The 22,936-nt window shown below is 36.3% G+C and overlaps 3 protein-coding genes across 3 annotated transcripts; all 3 read left to right on the plus strand.

Moving 5' to 3' along the window:
- The first annotated feature begins 1 nt into the window (after position 1).
- On the plus strand, positions 2 to 3,101 carry krtcap2 (keratinocyte associated protein 2). Its single transcript, XM_044116776.1, has 5 exons — positions 2 to 135; positions 1,917 to 2,071; positions 2,238 to 2,301; positions 2,490 to 2,556; positions 2,646 to 3,101. Exons 1-5 carry the CDS (start codon positions 132 to 134, stop codon positions 2,764 to 2,766), a joined length of 411 nt encoding a protein of 136 aa, XP_043972711.1. The 5' UTR covers positions 2 to 131; the 3' UTR covers positions 2,767 to 3,101.
- A 573-nt stretch (positions 3,102 to 3,674) lies between these two features.
- On the plus strand, positions 3,675 to 4,821 carry s100a10b (S100 calcium binding protein A10b). The gene is made up of 3 exons (XM_044116778.1): positions 3,675 to 3,806; positions 4,320 to 4,474; positions 4,573 to 4,821. Exons 2-3 carry the CDS (start codon positions 4,337 to 4,339, stop codon positions 4,732 to 4,734), a joined length of 300 nt encoding a protein of 99 aa, XP_043972713.1. The 5' UTR covers positions 3,675 to 3,806; positions 4,320 to 4,336; the 3' UTR covers positions 4,735 to 4,821.
- Positions 4,822 to 8,831: 4,010 nt separating this feature from the next.
- On the plus strand, positions 8,832 to 13,598 carry s100w (S100 calcium binding protein W). Its single transcript, XM_044116773.1, has 5 exons — positions 8,832 to 8,848; positions 8,979 to 9,137; positions 12,690 to 12,762; positions 12,989 to 13,137; positions 13,240 to 13,598. Exons 2-5 carry the CDS (start codon positions 9,057 to 9,059, stop codon positions 13,429 to 13,431), a joined length of 495 nt encoding a protein of 164 aa, XP_043972708.1. The 5' UTR covers positions 8,832 to 8,848; positions 8,979 to 9,056; the 3' UTR covers positions 13,432 to 13,598.
- The last annotated feature ends 9,338 nt before the right edge of the window (positions 13,599 to 22,936 follow it).

Consider the following 22,936-nt stretch of genomic DNA (forward strand, 5'->3'; position numbering starts at 1 on the left):
CGCCCACAGGTCCGTCCTGTTTTATATTCCGGATTAGTTCAGTTCCTAGTGCCGGTTAAATTATTTGGCTTTGCGAGAGTAAATCTTCCCACTCCTCTTTCATCTCAAGAATTTATAATTAACTTGTAGCCATGGGTATGTATTTAAACTTGATATTAATCGACAAAATAGTTTTGTAGATGTGCAGTCTTTCAAAGGTTTGTAAATAGTGGGTGCTGCAACAGTAAAGCTAGCTAATGCTAATATTTTATGCTAACTAAAATGGCTCATAGAACAACCCGCAGTGTTTATTTTAATTAATCAACGTTTCTACATAAGAAATAAAGTGTGTGTTTGTGCTGCTTTGTGTATACAGAGTTGTGGTAAAAGGATATAGCTTTGTTCAAATTCTAGTTTGAACAAAGCTGTATCCTTGCTTGAAGCTAGCTGCTACGTCGGAGACGTTTGTGTGCGAACACTGACGTGGCGCAAGAACGAGCAGTGAAATTAAAATTAAACTGTACTACCCAGACGATGTAATGAAACAATATATTTGATTTTTATTGTGACGACTGTTTTTTTTTTTTAAAAAAAACGTACTTGGCTATAAGGTCTGGACGAAAATATACCAATCTTCCTTTAACTTTCTAATTAGCAGCTATTTTTCTATTCATAAAATTTAGATTTGGTGTTCAGTCATAGTATGATCTAAACATACTATGTTTAGTTCCAGACTGCAGAAATCGGAAAAAGTTTGGGATTCAATTAGATATTTTGCGTGTCTAAATTAGGATTAAAATTGAAAGCTGAGTATTAATGTTTGTAATTCCAGACTTTTACATATCATGTAGTCTAAATCAATCCATCTAGTTACCTTATGTCAATTTATGTCTGCTTTTGGAGGGTCCTTATTAAAAGTCTAGTCACTACAGATACCCCTGCCATATATTACTAAGGAATCTTACAAATATATATTTGGTGTTAAAATATGTAGGATTCCTATATATTATAACTCAAAGTAGATACAAATACACAATTTTGCTGACTTACCCTGAATTTTCTGTCTTTTTCCACTGAATGTAACTCTTTTGTGATCCCTTTATATTGCCTTTACAACAAGGTAAAAAAAGAGTAGCAAATGTGTCTTTTTTATTGACTGTATCAGTTAATGTACCCCTTACCGTTTCTTGTTTTTGTACTAATTGTAGGTTAATTGTATTTGTCTTTCGCTCATTACCTTTCCTAGTTTGTGGAAGTCGTTTTAATAATGTTGTAATAATGTAAATCTCATTTTGACCTGTGCTACAATGCTGTTTGTTTGATCTTTTATGTTTTTTGTCAATAACTGCGGGAGGATGAAAACATACATTAAAATAAATGATCATACACTGTGCTTTAATTGAGACTAATCTATCCCCTCTATTTCATGAGAACAGATCTCTATTTGTAGCTGAATGAAGCATTAATAAATTACCATTGTTTCTTTTCATTGCATAATTTATACGTTGCTCCATTGAAGTTTAATAGTGTTTTCACTCTGTTATCATGTTCCCCAGTAATGATTATTGGGGGAAATAGTTACATATTTTTTGCTGATCAGTTGCATAGCAAAGGTGTATGTATATTTTGACAATTGACATAGCCAAATATTTAGTCTTTTTTTTTTAAAGAAAAAAAAAATATATATATATGTAACTTTTTTGTGCTTACTTCTCTATACCTTCCACCAAAGATCACTGAGAAATTAAATGTAGAACGTGCACAGTGAAAGGTGTTGCAGTCAACAGATGTTTTTCATCCTCAGAGATACGACACACAATAATATCAAAACCTAAGTTTCACATTTTGGCTCATCCCCTCCTATACTTAATAAATTTTATGCATAAGGTTTGAATTGGAGTGCTATTATTTCCTCATCTGTTGTGTTTCTTTTATAGCGGTGAACACAGGCACTTCTCTGGTGCTGTCCAGTCTGCTCTCAGTGCTGGTCTTTGCTGGGATGCAGATGTTCAGTAAACAGCTGGGATCCACAGAGTGGCTCACCATCCTGGGAGGGTTCCTGGGCTCTGTCCTTTTCATCTGCTCTCTCACTGTATCCTTATGGTGAAAGCAAGTTTTAAATGCATCTTTTTGTGAATTTCAAATTTTCACAGTGGTTCTGTAACTTACTTCCTGTTTTTTTTTTGTTTTGTTTTGTTTTTTGGAGCATATGAATGCACAAATTCCTTGGGGCTTTTTCAACTTAACTTCACTTCCAGGCATTCAACAATCTAGAAAACCTGATGTTTGGGAAGGGATTCCAAGCCAAGATTTTCCCAGAGAGTAAGTGATGAAAGAATTAAAGCTTGACTCATAATCAGGACTGGGTTTATGTTTTTTCTTCGTAATGTGATTTGTGGCTTTGCTATGTTTCAACTTCCTTTGAATAAGAGTTAAGTTTAAAATTACATAACAAATGATGTATTTTGATATTTATATCAAAATTCACTTCTCTTTTCTTCTGCTTTCAGTCCTGCTGTGCCTGTTTCTCTCACTGTTCGCCTCTGGTTTAGTGCATCGGGTCTGTGTCACCACTTGGTGAGTGGCTTTCTGTTCAATTGTTTTACTTCTTTATATCACGTTTATACCAGTTACCACCTAATCTTGTGCCCTTTTTCTATTTTTAGCTTGATATTCTCCCTGTTTGCCTTGTATTACATCAATAAGATATCTGCCGCCCTCTACCAAGCAGCCGTTCCTGTTGTAACACCGGCCAAGTCTGCCAGCAAGAGCAAAAGGAAGAACTAATGAATCTGAAGAAAGAAGCCAATTAAAATAGATCTGGTGCTGATGTTTGCTTTTGGAGATTTAAATCAGAAAAATAATTCAAGAAATAATTCTCTGTAGGTTCTCTTGGAATTCCCCAATTCTTTTCACACATATTGAAAGTGTCCCTAGGTCAAACGAAAGGCCTGAGAGTAAATCTAAAAGTGTCTCTCTGCATTCCATTCATCTGCTTTTTCCATGTGCTGGCGGCTATGAAGTGATTAACACAACCCGTCAGGTTTCCTGTTCACTTCTCAGCACCTCAAGCTGCTGTTTTGTCATATTTTGTAATTAAACATTGTGAAAAACGATGAAAATGTTGTTCTTCTGTCACGGGGTTGGTGGTGTGTGGATGGAGCTGGGTGGGACGTACAGAGGATATGTAGCAGGATAAGTCTGGTCTTAATCTGCAGACTTTCCTGCATGTATGACCACTCTGCACATGTTTCCTGCCCTTCCCACTGTCAGAGATCTTCTGTCTTTGAATACTTTCTTGTTCAAACATTCTTTTCCATTTGGAATGTGTTGATCTAGTCAGCAGGGTTGATACAGGAATGTGAGGTTTCTCCATAACAAAATGAAAAACACCAGCTTTTCACTTGATTAGTTTGAAATATTAACATGAAAATTAGTGAGCAAACCTTAAAATAAGTGTTACCTGTGCTTGTATTTCAATTACAGCTACAAAGAATTACTCTTAAAGCTAGCTATATTTCGTTACTTTAGGCGTAACAAATAAGAACCAAGGACTTATTTGTTTCACTGGATTTTATTTTATTGAATCAGAATGAACATATTAAAATATCAGAGTTACTTTAAAGATTTCATTCCTGCTGTTGCATTTGGGTGGAAAAACACGAACAAGGATGGTGCTTCCTACAATTTTTCCATTCTCTGCCTCCGGTATCCCCTCCCTCTCCCTCATCATGTTAGGCGTTTCCTGGATGACTGTAACTCCTTGTATAAACTATCACAAACCTCAAGCACACTGCACTGCAACGTTTCTGCTCCATCCTGATCTGGTAAGGCCTTTATAATTATTCAAACATAAAAATGTCAGTACCTTTTTCTTCCAGTAGTTTCAGACTTTTATGTAGAGACTGACAATAGTAATAGTCTCAGTTTATAGTGCTTTTGTTGTTTGTCTAGTTTTCACCTTTAATTTTATATTAAATAATCTTGAATAAATAAAACGAAGAAGGAGAATGAAGGAAGAAAGTTTAACTTTATGTGCCAGAAATGATATCGGTCCAGAGGAATTTGGTTTGAGTGCCAGTTGAACCAACACCCACATCCTCACTGAAGTATGTTGGTTTTAGGGAAAGCACTAAAAGCTTATTGCAACCTCGCTTTTATAGCCAAATTAAATATAGATGCTCACTCTGCTTTAAAGGCATGCTAAATAAAGTTTAAAGTTACTAGAATGGGTTTGATTAATGTGTTTTCAAGCTTGAAATAAACTCTTTGACACAGAAGTGCAGATAAGTTCAGAAAGCTGAAATTTGACTCCACTCCTTTTTGTCCCCTCCTTTCAGATCTCTGTGCTGCAGCCATGACTGAGTTGGAGAAATCCATGGAGTCCCTGATCACGGTGTTTCACCGTTATGCCAAGGAAGGTGGGAATAAAACGACCCTGAGCAAGAAGGAGCTGAAAAAGCTGATTGAGAATGAGTTGCCCAACTTCTTAACAGTAAGGCTCTTTTGTCTCTCATGAGGGCTAGGATCTGTCAATATGATGAATCAGTGGATGCATGTAACTTCTTGCTTTTCTGCTTGACTCTGTTTCAGACCCAGAAAAACCCCGACACAGTGTCATGCATCATCAAGGATTTGGACCAGAACAAGGACGATGAGCTGGACTTTGAGGAATTTGTTCCCTTCGTCGCTGGACTGACAATCGCCTGTGAAAAGCATTACGCTTTGCACCACGAAAAGAAGGGCAAGAAGTGAAGGGCTAACAAAAGACCAATGATTGTTTAAGACTAAGAGTATTTTTCTGAGTTGTATGACATATTAAAACGTAACCTTTGAAAAATATTTACTGTTTGCTTGATTACTCTATTTACTTTGCGTTTTTTGCCTGCATCTTGCTGTAGCTTTACGCAATGGCACGTGCTATCATTTTAGGATGGATAACTTCTCCCAGTGCTGAAAAATACTTTTGAAAGAACTTGGGGCTTTGACAAGTTCACATCTGATACTCATCTTACGCATAAATCCGTCTTCAGTCTTTAGCTGAGGCAGCTCTTTATTAAGCTGCAGGAATTTACTTATTGAGGGCTCAAAAGGCTTAAATTCTAGTAGGCCAATAAAAACCTTACATGCTTGAGTTTTAACAAGGAACATATAAACCATGGAGCTTTTTCTGGGTGTTGTGTCAGGACACAGCAAGATGGAAGACGGGTATGTAAATCCAGAATATGTTATCCCAATAGTGAGAAAGAAAGATGGTTTTTTTTCTTTAATGTAGAAAATACTTGTTCAGTTTCTACTCTGTTTTCTCAATTCTCCAATTGATTGCAGCAGATGGCGGTTCACCATGAGGCCGGTTCTGGTGGAGAGTTTTTTTTTTCTGCCCGATTAAAGGGGATTCGTTTTCTCCACTGTCGCCAAATTCATTCTCAGTGATGGATTATTGCAAAACACATGACTCAATGCAGTCGCCTGTCCATCGTTGCAACATGCTTGTCCAGTGGGAGGAATTGGTGCAAAGTCAGTGACGTGATGCAGCCTGCTGGGTTTCCTTAGACAGAAAACCTTTTTACTGACTTCAATAATAAACGGAACCTAACTCCATTATTTAATAACAAGACGACATTCTTTGTGAATTTGCGCTGTATATAAATAAACTGAATTGGATTAACCCAGATGGCTAAAAAGAAGACATTTTTAGTCATTTTAAACTGAAAGAACATTGTTCAGCACATGTCAGTAGTGGTTCTCAAAGAAACTCCTCTGTAAATATTACATGTCCAAGTATTACAAAGCTGATAGACACGTCAAACCATTCTACAAACAATTGCAAACATTTTCATTCATGTGTTGCGTGTTAAAAGTAAAAGACAGAAATTGGCAAAAAGTTTGTATTTATTTAAGCTGTGCATTTGGTTAAAGGATCTTGTTTGATCATATATTTCAAACACAGTTGGTTAACTTTATAGAAAGTTCCCCTTAAGTCAGAACTCAGAAAAGAGGCCGTTTTCTCACCTAATCCAAGACTCTATAGATTCCTGCATTCATAGATTTGATGGTCACATTAAAACAAAATGGCATTTGCATTTTTGAAAGTGTTGTACCGCATACCCTCTTTTAGTAAATCTGCCACAGTGTTAGCATAAAATGCAAAAAATACATTTTTATTAGTTTGCTTTGCATTATTTTTCAATCATTTTCATTAATCATATTGCCATTTTTATTTTTGTTGTTGAAAAGGGAAGCCAAAGCTTCTGTTGCTGTAGAATTCACAGTTCATCCTCAGTGACCAAGTTTCACCATAGTGAAGGTGGAGGATATATTTCCCAGAAGGTGGGAATATAAACTAAACATCCTATGTAGCCGGCAGCTTTTACGTATTGGTAAAATATTCTTGAAGTTTTTCACATTGTCAATTTGTTCTAACAAACTCAGTACTACAGGTTATCCATTTGTATTTACCTTGTATTTACGTATATAATATCAAAACGTAGCCCAAATACCACCAGGGGAACTTTCACACCTGTTTGAGAACCGTGAAAGCAAAGACTTGTTCAGGTTTTCTGTGCAGATGATTCTTTGCTCAGCACAGACTGAAAGAGACAACTCAGGAAGCTTTAAACCAAAACCTGGATTCAAGTTTCTACATTTTCCAGCTGTTATGGAATAGAAACCCTGATTAATATCTTGTGGTTTAAATATTCTTATTTAGGCCAGAAGATGGTGCCACAAAACTTGGAGAAGGAAACAGACACCTGTAGAAACGGTATAAATTACTGTTATGTTTGTTTCTGCGTCTTGGTCAGGACTCCCTTGAAAAATAGGTTTTTAATCTCAACTGGTGTTTTTATCCTGGTAGAATAAAGGTTAAATAAAAAAAGTGAAGTATTCAGTCTTTCGGGGGCAATGGCTTTTGAGGTGTTTGATTATGGAAGTAAAAATACCTATTAGTTAAAGAAACTGTTAGATTTGCTTAAATAATTAATTCTTAACAGGAATTTGACTGATTTCATTGGCATGAATCAGTCAAATTCATACAAATGAAAATGAAACTCCTCCACCGCCCAAAAAGAACAGAAAGAAATAAAGAGGTGTTGAACTGTGTGCTTATATTTTCACTTTAAGAAGTAACATAAATAAAGAAACACGTAAGAAAAACAAAGAAAATGTTTGGCCAAAGGTTTAAACAGCCTAGCGTTTAGCTACAGGTGTGTCCAAACATGTAAAAGAAAACGTAGACAACTACGCTGTAAAAATAAAGAAATATTTTCTGTCAATAGAACCATACAGTGGTGGGGGTGGGATTTTCAAAATAAAGTTATAAAGTGCAGAGGAAATGCTTAAGTATAAAGTGCAGCTCAAAGAATGTAATATCTAAAAGTTAACTGTTTCATTTCAGAAAGTGAACCTCTTATTTTGATAAGCTCATTACAAATAGAGTGAAATATTTCAAACCCTGGCTTGTTTTTGTAATGTTCATGATTAGGCCTTTGGAAGGCCAATCACAAAACCCCAAAATTCAGTGTTTCAAATATAATGTGAATGTTACATGGGATCTTAAAAAAAATTATATTTGCAATCAACATGTCAGTCTTCTGAGAAGAAGGTTCATTCCTATGCAATCAATTATTGGTTGGTTTCATTATGCAGTGCGACAGAGAGGATAAGGCCGTGGTTTTGCAAAGGTGTGGTGGAAGCCCAGGCTGCTTTGACAGCTATCTCCAGGTCGTCTGCAATGTTGGGTCTGGTGTCTCTCAGATTCCTCTTGACAATACTCTGTAGGTTCTCTATGGCGTTCAGGTCAGGGAAGTTCAGGTCAACCGAAAACAGGAACACTAAGATCATTAAGTCAGCCTTTGCAGTATGGACAGGTGCCAAGTCCTGCAGGAAAATGATATCAGCAACTCCTTAAAGTTTATCAGCAGAAGAAAGCATAAAGTACTCCTGATACTTTCCTGGCTCTGTTTCTGGTTCCAGGTGGGATTCATCGCAGGGTGACGACTCTTGATGCACTGACTGCAGCTTCAGTCCACTTCTTTAGAAGCCCTCCTAGTTTCTTGAATGGATTTTGTATGACAATCTTCTTAAGGGTGAGGTTATCCCTGTGGCTGGTTCCACTATAATTTTATTACTTCTATTAATATGCTATAATTTTTAAAAAACATATATTAAAATTATTATAACTTTCTGTAAAACAGAAATTTTAGTTTTCATTACATATAGGCTATGTTCATCAAAACTACAAGATGTTTGAAATGTTCCACTCTATATGCGATGGATCTATGTAATATGTTAGCTTTTCTTTTTTAAAATAATAGGAATCAGTTTTTAGCCACTTGTGCTGCATTTATCTAGAACGTCTTTGCTCCTACTTTTGCTATGTGGTACAAAAAAATTAGCTTCTGTTTGCAAAACCTAATATTAATTTATTTTCTAAGAAGTTGGAAAATGTCTGACTCTACTATGTGGGCCATCAAACAGGTTTTGTGGAAGCTAAGCAATTCAGATGTTAGTTAATAAAAGCATTAATCCTCGGTAGCAAGATGTTTTGTAGCTAATTTTCTCCACTAGATGGCAGGTAATTCCTAAAAGTTGTTCAGGCAATTTTTTTGTGCACCAACTTCAGCAACTTCAATTTCACTTCAAGGAAAGACTGTGCTCACTTTATTGTTTTTGTTTCTTTTTAAATTGTGACATACCTAACAGGTCCCTGGTGAAGGCAACAAGGTGAAACATGTGTTCGACTAATAAACCTGTTTTCTAGCACTTCAAGTGTTGAAGTCTTTACCTTCGGTAACAAAGCATGCCAAATAAAGAGCCTGTCAGATTTGCATCATCACAAATCAAAGCTTCTTCAACCTCTAAGCTTCAAGTAAGAAGTTAAATTAAAATGCATTTCACTTTATTATATAAGTTGCTCCACAGTCTTTACATGGAGGGACTTCAGAAAGATTTATGCTTTAGTAGTTCCTTCTAATTTTTGTTTTGGTGTAATGGTTTAGGTCTGAACGTGACTGGAGATTACTGGAGAACCTTTTTTCACTTACCATTTCCTTCTGGTAACAACCTCCACACCTTTGATGTCTGTTTTTACTCTCGAAGCTTCACTTTACAGACCGATGTTCTCCAGAAAATACCAAAGAATCAACCATTTGAAACATGTAAGTGCTAGGTATGTTAATCCTGAGGTGGGACAAAATTGTACCAGGAAGTTATTAGATTTCATTTCCCTTCAGGATCAAAAAAGTATACTTGAATTTTAATCAAATCAGTGGTGTGATTTGCTGTCATGCAATGTTTCCATACTGTTCAGTTTCAGACATGGAATGCAATTCATGTTCAGGCAGAATGACAACGTTCCCTAAGGTGTTTCCTGATGACTCACCCTCTGTGGGAGTGGGTTTATACCTGATTGTGTAGTCTTAAAACAAAATTGTCCCTCCAGCAACTTCTATGGGGGCAGGAAGAACTGTAAAGGGAACATGCATAAGCCTACACATTATGTATTGTTATTGTTGAGTAGTGTTTTATTCATGGGAAGTTTTTATGGTATTGGTGTAAACCAGGAATGTCAAACTCCAGTCCTCAAGGGCTGCTGTCCTGCAGTTTTTAGATGTGCCACAGGCACAAAACACTGGAATCAAATGGCTTAATTACCTCCTCATTGTGTTGATCAGTTCTCCAGAGCCTTGCTAACAACTTAATTATTCTATTCAGGTGTGGTGCAGTAGAGGCACATCTAAGAGTTGCAGGGCAGTGGCCCTTGAGGACTGGAGTTTGACATCTGTGCTGTAAACTGTGTCCAACAACACAAAAGTTGATTGCGTTTTATCAGGCCTCTCCCCCAACACTTGTCCAGCCTGGGAGTCCATCTGAACCTGACGCTCCTGCTGTATTGTTCTTAGGGTCACTGAGGCACCAAACCCCCTGACCACAATAATATTGCAATCCCTGCCTGTGGGAAGGTGGCCCCTCTCACAGGCAGGGACTTAAAACAGAACCTGGAGGCCGAAGGGCTTTAAACTCATACCCAAGTAAAACTAGCTTTATTAAACAAAAAGATTTTAGATAAAAGCAAACACGTTATTTTTTTAAATAATATGTTGTTAAATATTCACATACACAGTTTTAATGTATTTCAAGATCTACTAGGAAAACTCCTATGAATTAAAATCTTATTTAGTTTACCAGACAACAGTATTGTCATTTTTAAAACTACAGCTCTGGATATAAACCTGCTGCCTTTCCTGGTAATAACTGAGTAATCCACATATAAAAATAGGGTTATGTTCCAGCTCTCCTGCATCGCTTGTGCTTGGTTCAGGGGCTTTTAAAATACTGGAGAAGTCTGATAAGTTGCCAGTGCTGTTAAATTAAGCGGTCACTGAACAAAAAAGCGATGCTCTCCACTAGATGGCTTCAACCCAAACTAAAGCCCAAACCAATGAAATCAGGCTTTAACTCATTTAAAATAGACCTGCTCCTTTGGCTGCAGCCAGAACTCATCAACAGAGAAATGAAGTTTAACCTGTGAATCACTGAGGGGAAACGAGTATGTAATGTAACATGATGCATTTGTGCTAGCATAACAACAGCATCACTTTTTGAAAAAAAATAAATATATATATATATATATATATATATATATATATATATATTCATCCATCCATTTTCTAATCACCCTTTGTCCCTAATGGGGTCGGGAGGGTTGCTGGTTCCTATCCCCAGCTAACGTTCCAGGCGAGAGGCGGGGTTCACCCTGGACAGGTCGCCAGTCTGTCGCAGTAAAAAATAAATATATATATATATATATATATATATATATATATATATATATATATATATATATATATATTTATATATATATATATATATATATATATATATATATATATAAATTACTGCCCTGATAAGTGTAATCCTAAATTCTGAATCACATAAAGATAAAAACTCTTACAAGTTCAGGTTGTGGATTTAACCCTGAGGAGGTGCAGGAGTCCTACTCCAGTGAAACTGTAAAGCATCTCCTGCACAATATGGTGCTAAAAAGTTTAATGTTTTTGTCTTCAGCAACATACGATATGAAGGCTTAGTTTCCTTACCCTCTCCTGCATGGGAAATGTGATCAGTCCACAATAGGTGAAGGTAATACGGTCTGGTTAAAGAGTGAACTGATCCACAGAGGGAACTTGGTGGGGGTTAAATTGAAGTGAAAAGTGCTTCCAGCCCACTGCCTTGGAACAGAGGAGTGGAAAAACAAGAATGAGTCACACCAAGCAGAAGAAAGCAAAAAGACTCAGATCAGAATCATACATGCAGACGGCCATAGTCAGGACACTCATGTATGGCAGATTTTGTAACATGAAAGCTGTATTTTAAAGAAGTATTTTTCTTAATACTTCTGAGTTACAGTTTTGTGAAAAGGTATTAAACCATTCTCCTTTTCTTTACTTTATGCTTCCAATCAGCCCCATTTTCTTAAAATAGTCACAATGGGTACAGCTTTGCTTTTCCTCAAACCTTAACTACGTATATGCAAAGGATGTTTTTAAAAGTCATAAGTGTGCAGAAGCCTACCAAAAGAAGAAGTGTGTACATGGAATAAGGAGCATAAAACTGTGTTTAAAAGTCTGTCTTTTAGAAACAGGAATAAAATCTAGCAAACCAATGACACAGGAGCTGAGATGCATTGTCCTTCAGATTATTATTCATATGTAAGTTTATCTGTTTACAGTTATTTGAGAACCACCATGACAGTGATGCATGTGTTGAACTGTCTCATTTTTTAAAATTATTGTAACAAAATTGTATTTTTGCAGGCTACTTGCAGCAAAACACATACACCTTTCTGCAAAGTCTCCTAATCCCTACTTTCACTTAGGAATATGTTAAAGCCACAAGCTTCAACTTATTTAATGTTTTTGCCTGGCCAAGATAACGCAGTCCGTAAAAAAATTACACATTGTTTTCAGAATTTTTTTAATAATAAACAGTAGAAAAATGAAAAGGATATGCATACTCTTCTAAATCACTGTAAAAATAGCCTTGCTCAATGAGCCTACTTTAAGTTTCAAATCCTTTTTTGAGGCCTGGATGTGTCGCTTGTTACAACGATCCAATTCTTGTGAAACGATCACGAGGAAATGAATAAAAACCACCAGAGACCAATGCACAAAGAATCACAGTCAGAACTACAATTTCTTGGAAGCAGCAAACCTGAAATAAAACACAACCCTGATTTATTAGTAAATCTCCGGTCTAAATCAGAAAGAAATGTACTCATCACATGCATGCACACACAAAGGTTCTGCACTGATATAAACCCTGAACAACAAGCTCCCATTCGTTTCTTCAAGATTACACTGAGCTGGTTTTCATTAAAAAAGGAATTTTCCAGCCTTAGGTGATCAACTCAGTTTGTAGCAGAACTCATGCAGCAGTTTAAGAGCAATACACTCAAAATGATCTGCCTATAAGAAAGAAAAAAAAGCCTGTAAGTTATTTCTGTACACAGACATAAATATTTGCCAGTTTCTGCTGGGGTGTTCTATACACATAAAAGACAGAGCTTGTGGTGCTGGCAGGGGTGGAGTGAGGCACATTTTACATGCATGAATCACTCACGGTGTGTGTATGGCTATTTCCATTCGTGTGTGTTTGTGTGAGACACACACAGTGGACCCACTGTTTAAGAGAACATCTTTCCTTTCAAGCCTGCGGCAGTCTCAGTTGGGACCACGCTGCTGACACAAACACACTCTTCACCTGGCGGACACAAACTGTCAGGTGAGTACTCAGAGAAAGCTTTATGGAGAAGAAAAAAAGACAATGAAACAAACGCATGAAAATTATTTAATGCTGATTATAAAAAGTTACTTAATCTTATAGTATTGCCTTTAATTATCTATTATTGTTCCCATGCTTGCATGCATGATCTAACATTGCTAGAATACATTTAAAAGGTATTTCACTCTTTTCCTTACATTTCTTGCAACCTTAAATGTTTGTCCAGTCTCAACCATGGCCCGCCTGGACCAGGTCATCACAAACATTGTGGACATTTTTATGGAGTATGCTGATGACGGCGGCAAGAAACGTCAGCTGAACAAGGAGGAGCTCAAAAAGCTCTTCGAACAGGAAATCCAGAGTCCCGACTTAAAGGTGAAGCAGCTTAATTAAGAAAATATGTGCAACCATTTGTGCACATCATTGTTTTCATTGTTCCTGCTGCTGTTAACGCCGTTACATTTGAATGCTCTCCAGGATAAAATCAGTGCAGGTGACATTGAGGAAGCAATGGAGATATTGGACAAGAACCACGATGGAGAGGTGAACTTCCGCGAGTTCTGTCGGTGTGTGTGCGACCTCGCTAAATGCTACTACCACAAGAAGACAGGAAGGGGAGGAAAGAGAGGCAAGGGGAAAGGCCAGGAGGGGGAGGAGGGAGAAGGCTGACGAAACTAAAAGGTCCGACCAAATAACAGAAAAATGTTGTCTAGATGTAATGTTTTCCTCAAAGGTGGTACTGCTGACTCTTCAAGCTGCTGAAAAAAAAAAGATTCCTTGTATACTGGTTTCCAAACAAACGTGCATAATGTGTGAAAATAAATTATAGCTATGAAGTCTGACTCTGTCGTGTTTAAAGAGAAGCTCGTCCAGCATTTATTCAACAGGACACCTTGACAGGGCATTGTTGTGCACACATCACTGTCTGCCCCTCCTCACAGGCTTAAGCTGGATCTATTCTTATTTCTTTCAAATCTCTGGAAGGACGTTGTCCTGAAAAATGCCTTGCTTTGGAACCTGGTCAATGTGTTTTTCAAAGAGTGAAAAACACCCCTTTTTGAAAGTTTGATCAAGAAATCTTAACTTCAGTCTTCTCAAAGACTACAAGCTTTTACTGTCTGTTTGAACAGAGGAAAACAAATAAAGGCAAAAGTCTGAACAGGTTGAGCAGGTATGTGTGCTGCAAGCTGTTAGGACTGAAGATGATCACAGACTGTTTTCACATGTTTATACACGTTTTATTTTTGGTAATTAGCAACCATAGATAGATAGATAGATAGATAGATAGATAGATAGATAGATAGATAGATAGATAGATAGATAGATAGATAGATAGATAGATAGATAGATAGATAGATAGATAGATAGATAGATAGATAGATAGATAGATAGATAGATAGACAGACAGACAGACAGACAGACAGACAGACAGACAGACAGACAGACAGACAGACAGACAGACAGACAGACAGACAGACAGATAGACAGATAGATAGACAGATAGATAGACAGATAGATAGATAGATAGATAGATAGATAGATAGATAGATAGATAGATAGATAGATAGATAGATAGATAGATAGATAGATAGATAGATAGATAGATAGATAGATAGATAGATAGATAGATAGATAGATAGATAGATAGATAGATAGATAGATAGATAGATAGATAGATAGATAGATAGATAGATAGATAGATAGATAGATAGATAGATAGATAGATAGATAGATAGATAGATAGATAGATAGATAGATAGATAGATAGATAGATAGATAGATAGATAGATAGATAGATAGATAGATGCTGACTAATTAAAGGGCTTATGAGATGAATAGAATTGCTTAATACACCAAATGGATTATATGAATAAAAATAATCTTAAAATTTTGTATGCTTTTATTTCTGCTCTTAAATCAAAGGCTATGTTGTTTTTGTCTTTCATAAAAGAAACCAACAAAACAGGTTGTAGCTTTGAATTGGTATGAATACTTTGCAGAGCTAAGGTGTTGTCCAGGCATCACTGTCTTTTGGTGTCCATTCCAGTTGGTTCATAATCTAATCCAGCTTCACAATATGTCTCCTTCTTTATGGTTAGCTAAGCTCACGAGGAAGGCTAGTTCAGTTCTAGGAGGTTCAGATGGTGGGAGACAGAAGAACTCTGGCTATAATTGGACAGTGTCCCCCACTCCATGCATGAAGCTGTTGCTCAGCTGTTGCTTCACTGACAGACTTCTGCATCCTAAGTAGATAGATACACTGTACAAGTCCCTAGATGTGCAAAGGAATATTAAAGGAGATCCTTCCTAACTGCGACTGTAAGACTTTATAACCCTCACTGCTCAAAAAAAGTCTAGATCTTTACACTCCTGATGCACATTTATCCAAACTAGTCTTACTCACTTTTAAGTAACATTTCTGCTGCTATTGCTTATCTGTTTTCCACACTACACTGATACACTGTGTTTTAAAGTCTTTTGTCATTTTAATGTTAAATATTAATGCACATTATTTACATTAAAACAAGTCATCCTGCTCAGCTGCATATTTGGATCTTTAATACATTTCTGCTTCTAACAACTGTGCAGAATATTCCATGTTATAATCCTGTACAGTCTATTATTAATATTATTGTAATTGTTAGTCTTGTTACATTTGGTTTTTGTTTTTGCATATTTTTAACACTTCTGAAACTTTTATGTAAACCTATGTATCTGTATTTTAGGTTAAGACTTGTCTGGTATTTTATGTAGACTTGCACAAAACATGAGAAGTCCATTACCTTCATCTATAGAAAGAATTTTCTCCTGGTTTGTAACTGCATTTTCCATCCTGCCTGCCAGGTGGAGGCAGTGTTGTATGCAGAACTGGTTTTGCCATTATACACAGTAGTTTAAGCAGTGGAATTAATTAAAAACTAATCTAACAACAATACTCGTTTGACAGCTTTATCAGTTGGTAGTGGTGTCATAAAACATGTCCAGGTATTACTGATTTTATATGTTGCTTATCTAAGATTGTTTATTAGTTGTAACATTTCTCAGAAATCAACATTTATTGCAAGAAAACTTGAAGTCAGGTAAGAAGCTGCTCAGTACGAAGAACACAGGTTCAAAATGGTTGCTCCAATGCACAGGCCTAAGTTGCATTAAATGTATTGTGTTCTTTAAAAGTAAGAGACTTACGCAATAGGGCCCCAAGAGTAGTTTCAGAATAAATGGATCGTAGAATAAGAGTTTTAGTCCAAATTTAGTCTAATAATATGGGTCAGTTTGTAAGTCCCACAAAGCCCGTATGCTTCCTGCCTCTTAAAGGCCACATTTTTACACCAAGCTGGTAAGCAGCAGAGTGCGAGTGGGGATTTTACAACCTGTGTGTTGTTGTGGGTGTGATGGTGTGAGAGCTGCATTTAAGTGTGTAAGATCTGAAAGCAAATATAGCAGAACATTTACTCTTTCTCCCTCTTTCTTTGTTCACCCATATGTAAAAGATTCATATAATTCTTCTAAAGTTTGTATCTATTTTGTTTGAAATTTGTAGTTAATGTGTAACACAGTGAAACCATGTTCAAGATCCTTAGTAAATTAGTGCAAAATGAAAGCTATACAATCTTGGTACTTATCAGAACAATGTAGGACAGTAATTAGTAGAATAATGTCTTCACTCATCTGCTAAATTAAACTGCTGCAAGTACTACAGAAGATCCACTTGTGGTGTCACAAATGTGAGACATGTCTACAACTAAATCTCATGATAAAATTACAAGGAAAAACAAAAGCTGATAAAAAAAAAAGCATATACTCATTGTTTCTTAAATTATTGCCAACTTTTGTATATTTGCAATCTATTTCATTTTATTCAGGTATTTAATCCAAGGAATACATAAAATGACAACTCATTCCATTAATTTGTGGAAATACTATGCAGCTTTTGCTGTAAAGTCATCAAAAGGCCTATTTGCATTTAATTGCTTGAGCTTAATGAAAACGTGGAAGCTGTACAGATAAGCTACACCTGGATTAATGATCGCTCTCCCATCAGATGTGCAATTTCAACCACCATCTCCCGAAGCAAGAGCAAATTGTGATTAAAAGATTAATATATTCTATTCTTCTTTAACAGAAAAAATACCAGGAAATCCAGAAACAGGTTTTGAGTTCCACAAAATGGGAGGCATTTCTACATGCTCTTTTCATATTTTAAAATGCAAACAAAAGACATTTGACATTTGAATAGCTGTTTATCTTTTCGTGGAAACACATTGTACGAGTACAGGTTTGGCACGTTTGGCAGGTTAACCCAAAGCTAACAACCTTTTGAAAGAAGAGTCACTTGCTTACTACCGTGTGTTTAGGAAACCAAAAGATTGTTTGCATAATAAGAAACAAACGTAATAAGTATTCATCATAATTAATAGTTAGTATTCAAATTTAAATAGGAAAGAAAAACTACAACACAGACATCTTATTCAAAGTGAAATGGCACCTGAGCCATCAATCTCACCTGAGTTCTGTTTTAATGCCAAGTGAAAATAAATTCATCCATATGAATAATTGTCATATAGTTAAAACTAAAAACCTAAATCAGCAGGTTATAATAATCTCATTCAGGTCAGCTTTTAAACCCGCTGTAATATGACTTCACTTGCACAGGAGCAAGTGAAGTCATGTAATAAAATAGGTCACCGTCTTTTATTACACTAATTTTGTCCCGTGAAAAAGCTCCACTGAAAACATTTATGAAAGCTTGCTCACATGTAAAGACAAAGGAATCAGAAGAGGAAACAATGACTTCCTTATTCATATTCACAGACAAAACCATCTGATTTAAAAAACTTACACTTCTATTCTATTAGAATAGAAGGTGTGGCATTATGAAATTAATAATTACCTCATTGTCATGGCACCTGTTAGTGAGTGGCATATGGTAAGTAGAAAGTGAACATTTTAAAACATAGACCCTACTTTATCTAAACTACTTGCCTTTTTGCCACATGGCAAAAACCAGTAATCATTACATTTTATCATAAGTCTCAGTCTGATGCAGTTGTCTTATCCTTCTAACTTCCTGCAGCAGATAGCTTTGCTGCAGTTCCAACTCTAGCTTAATGGTAAGCAGCAACATCGAGCAGATTCATTTTGGTTCTGTTAGATGTACTCTCAATTTGTCACTCAAACGAAAAAATTAGAGTAGGAAATTTCAGCAATAACAAAGAAATTCAAGTTACAATCAAATTACTTTTAAAAACAGAGTTTCTCTCAAGGGTGAGTGTCTGTTTCTTTAGCAACCACCAGAGGTACAGCAGGCCTTGGGCAGCCTCCCTTCTGCCACAACTGTGCGAGTGCTCTTCTTTTTTCAGTGACGCTTGAATGAAGGTAGTTTCATTTTTGGGTTGTTTGTTAGTGGGAATAACTAGATCAAATGTAAAACTGTAAACTTGTTTTACAGTTTAGCTGGAAGGCAAAAAGTAATAAAAGCATAGGACAGGGGTGTTGATTTACTGTTAAGAATTTCGTTCATGTCTGCCAAAAAGATGAAGAGATTCCGGTTATCAAGCTCTTCCGCAGCACACCCTACTCCTACGTTTTGTTTGTGAAACAGACTCCTGTCTATTTTCAAGATCAGGCTTAACATATTTGTTTTGTTAAAAAAAAAAAACAACTATATTTAAAGACAGCACAAAAAGCGACAAAGCATTACAGTATATGGTGGACCATGCTTTCATGTTGTTTTTGCCCAATTCTGACAATATCATCCATTGAGATTTGTTTGACCAAGCTACATTTTCACAAAATGTCTGCCTATTCTCTTCTCACTTCTGTGATTAACAACTTACTGAATATTTTTATCTTAGAAAACAATTTCTGTAAACCTGAGAAACTATTGTGCATTAAAATCCCACTGGACTTGACTTTAATGAGAAGTAAGTGGAATGTTGACCAACATATTTGTGTATTTACTTGACACTTGTTTAAACATAATGTTTGTTGCTTGTTTCATAATTGGTAATTGTATATTGTTATGAAAGCACTTTGAACTGCCTTGTTGCTATACAAATACACTTTACTTGACAGTAAAATGCAACAACCATACCACATTCAAAGTGACAGACGTCTCCTCTCATCTCATTTACAAAACATGTACATGAAATCTAAATGTACAAAGTTGTTGCCACACGAGTGGCTGTTTTGCGTAAATAATACATTTTTCTTGGGAAATATTCTGTGCCAATGGCATCAATGTTCAACGGTTTTCTTTCTTATCCTCCTGATTTCCAACCGGTTTGGGCATGTGGCCATTATCGCTGCTGGTTCTGCAGGTCGAGCCATTCCTCCCCGCTGTCTCTACATGCTTGCTTGGCATTTTAGACTGTTTTGAGGTGAAGATATGATTATGGTAAATGTGTCTGCTGCCTTCGGTAACTCCGGTAAACATGGAGGCACCACTAAGCACAAGGTTTTTCATACACAACAAAATGGGCAACATCCAGTAGACGTTTTTATTTCTTGGGATAAACATAAATTCATTTCTTCTGTTTCTTCTGTTTCTGGCAACTGCAGAAACAGACTGCTTAACAAAAAGTTGCTGACCATTATAAGCAGTTAATCAAATGACAAAACTATGTTTCCCTCTGGCATTTGTAAATGAATGCATTTCTGTCTTGTTGTTATGGAGCTGTTTGTGTCTTGTTTTGAATTTGTTGTTTTTAGTCAGGGCAAGAGGAATTTTCATATGTGAGCAAGGCAGATAATAGGAAGCAGAAAGCAGAAAGCAAAACTAATCAATCGACCGGGAACACAAACACTTTTAAAAACAAAATCCTGAAAGAAGAGAAGGAAATAAAGAATGAGCAGGTGAGTCTCAATACATGAAAATATCGCTGAAAAGACATTTTCAGGACAAACAAGTAGTTTGATGGGCTGAAAAGAGGCTCATCCGGGAGAACCGTTGCCTTTTCTTTGTGTATGGAGTTTACTTATAGTTTGAATCTAGGTTTGCACCAGGCTTCCTATCACGGTCCAGACAAAAAATGCTGTTGGGTTTATGGGTTATTCTAAATGGCTCTTCAGTCTGACTATGTGTGGACATGGTTGTTTGTCCAGTTTGTCTCTATGATGGACCTGTGACCCTGTGCTCACTTTCTCTCCCAGTAACTGCTGGGAATAAGTACCACACTTCCTGTGTCCCTGCAATGATAAGAAGCTGCAGACAATAGTTAGATAGAATACAGGGTATTCCATTTTTTTTCTGTTATTCAAAACCCTCACCCTAACCCTATTACTTTTGTATTTTAGAATATTCAATAAATTCAAACAAATGTGGATTTTTATTACAGAAATGTAATCATGTCAAAGTCTGCTGATTTAACATTTGACCAGTAGATAGCCACTGAAAGGTAAAACTCAAAGGCATTGCTAAAGATTTGACTTCTCAGAGAAAGCTGGATCCCTCCATATTTTTGGAAAATTAAGTGGAAGAAAAAAAGTGTGATAGTAAAAGATGCACAAACAACAGTGATAACCATAGCAATATGCTTATAATACCCATTATAATACCCATACGACAGTCTTTCTCCTCAAGCAGCTGCTGAATAGTGGCTGAATCATGCAAATGGGGCGAGATCCGTGGCAGATGTATGTATGCAGGTGGAGCAGAGACTCATGTAGATAGTTGGAACACAGTGAGCTGCTGTAGCTCATGTTCAGCATAGCTTTACGGACAAACCGGAAAATAAACTTCCTACCATCTCGGTCGCAACAAGTGGCCCACCGTTTTTCTGCGTGTGAAGAAGGTGCCGTATCTAAACGCTAACATGGACACAAAAGCTCCAAATGGCTAAAGACTAAAAACTAGACATTTTCTATAAGTGTCTTTGTGAGCCTGCTCACAGACACTCAATTGAACATAATTTAAAATTTTTGCATAACCTTTTTTTAGTCTAACTTAAAAAGGGAACTACTATTGTTATAGGTTAATTTTCTAAATGACCGAATTGTTAGGAGTGCACAAAAACGTTTTCACCCCCAATGGGTTATATTAATGCTGCTGTTATTGCAGTATTTACCAACATCTTACTTTATCAGATATTTCATTCTATTATTTGATTAACCATCAGAATTCTCAATAAATTACTCAATTAATAAAATAATCATTTACAAAAGCTCAGTCTGATTCATAATTAAATATTTTGAGAACCACAAACTGAAATCAGCATAACAGGAGTATTACTCAAATCACATGCATTTCATTTTAACATAAGCTTTAAAAACATCTTATTAAATCCATGAGTAATCTAATCAGTTTACTCTGCTTAGTGCAAACCAATTCAGCTTCATGTGTTTTGTTTCTATGTGTGTTTTTGTTCAAGTCTGTTTCGTTGACATCATGCCAGCAGTTTGGGAGTTTAGCTTTCAATTTTCTTGTTTGGCAACCTTCTCGGTTTTATTAAAAAACAAACAAATAATTTTAAGCAACCTGCTTGCAGGGAATTACTCGAGAATTTTCCTGCTATGCTGCAGCTGTCATTCATAGAGTTAAGCTGCGCATAAGCACAGCAATGGAGAAGTGGCTTTTATTCGTCATGTTTGTTGGGTACCCAGTGACTCACACTTGGTTTTCTTTACAACTAGCTCCACCTTAAAGCTTCTCCCAAGCAAAAGGAATTTCCCTCTTCTGTTTGTCTCTGTGCTGTCTCACAGGAACGCACACTGAGTAAACAAAAATCTTGTTTGATGAGATAAAAACACACATACAGTGTTTAAATAGTGGTACAGAGAAAGGACAGGTGGAACTTGTGCACTGGGTTACACTCCAGAGCACAAATCATTACTTATTGCTTTACATGCACATTTCAGGCTTTCTTGACCTTGCATTGACATCAGTGACATTTGGGATCCAGTGAAAGACAAACATATATTTACTTTTTTGTTATTCTGAACATAAAAAGGTGAGAGCACATGTTGAACAAGAATGAAAATAGAGTTCATAGAGGTGCAACGCACCTTTATTGACAGACTAAATAGAACCATCCAGTGGCAGGTGGCACCATTTTGTATCTGAAAAAGTTTGGCAGGAAGTCGTAGAATCTGTACAAAATCGTAAAATGGCAAAATGACTAGCTCCTGTTCACAGACAGTATTGTCAAACCACACCCCCCAACCCATGACTCCTTCCATTTATATTTGTTTTCCCAAAATAAAAATGAAAATATAACTTTATGTTTAGCTACTCAGTACATGCAATAAAAAAAAAGCAATAACCTGAGTTATTCAATTCAGGTTGATAATACTTACCGCCCTACAAGTTTAAAATAATGAGATGAAAGTTCTCACAGTGAGGCTGACCCCCACCGAGAACCGCCTACCCTGACAGTGTATCAGCTACCAATTCAGCCAAAAAAAAAAGCTATGTTATTCAGACGTCATTCTCTCTCAAAGTTGTGGTCTATCTCAGGCTCACATATTCAAATTAAATCCCTCCCTGTTGTAGGTGTCCATGAGCAACAATTTGAATACATGGCTTACACTACGTTTTTTTGCAACAATAAATACTGTAGTTGCCATGTTTGGCTCTTGAAATGTTTGGCTCTGTGTGGCTGCAGGAGAAATCATGAAACTCCACACCAAACTATAAATTATATATATATATATATATATATATATATATATATATATATATATATATATATATATATATATATATATATATATATATATATATATATATATATATATATATATATATATATATAAAGGCATTGGTGTACAGGAAATTGAAGCTTTTACCCCTATTGACTAAGATACGAATACCTAAAACACATAGATGAAAAAGAACATTTAGGGCTACTTCACTAGACATTATCATCACGTAACTTTTTGCTGCTTGACGCCAAAAATTAAACCTCACTTTTAAATTACTGAGCATCAGAGAAAGCGTGGATATCGCAGCAATTACTTGCCTACAAACTATAATTACATTGTAGGCAACAACAAAATTATGCCTCTTCAGTTAAGTAGTAGCTATTCCCCGCGGCACACAGTTCTTTTACTTTGCAAATATTTTGGCCAGTATTTGTTTTGTAAATTTAAATCTATGTAAATGGATAAAAACCAGCTGGAGCATTTTCCACCAGACTCCAAATGGACTCCAAACAGACTCCAAATGGAGTCTGTT

The sequence above is a fragment of the Gambusia affinis genome, linkage group LG05 (genome assembly GCF_019740435.1).
Source record: "Gambusia affinis linkage group LG05, SWU_Gaff_1.0, whole genome shotgun sequence".
NCBI lineage: Eukaryota > Metazoa > Chordata > Actinopteri > Cyprinodontiformes > Poeciliidae > Gambusia > Gambusia affinis.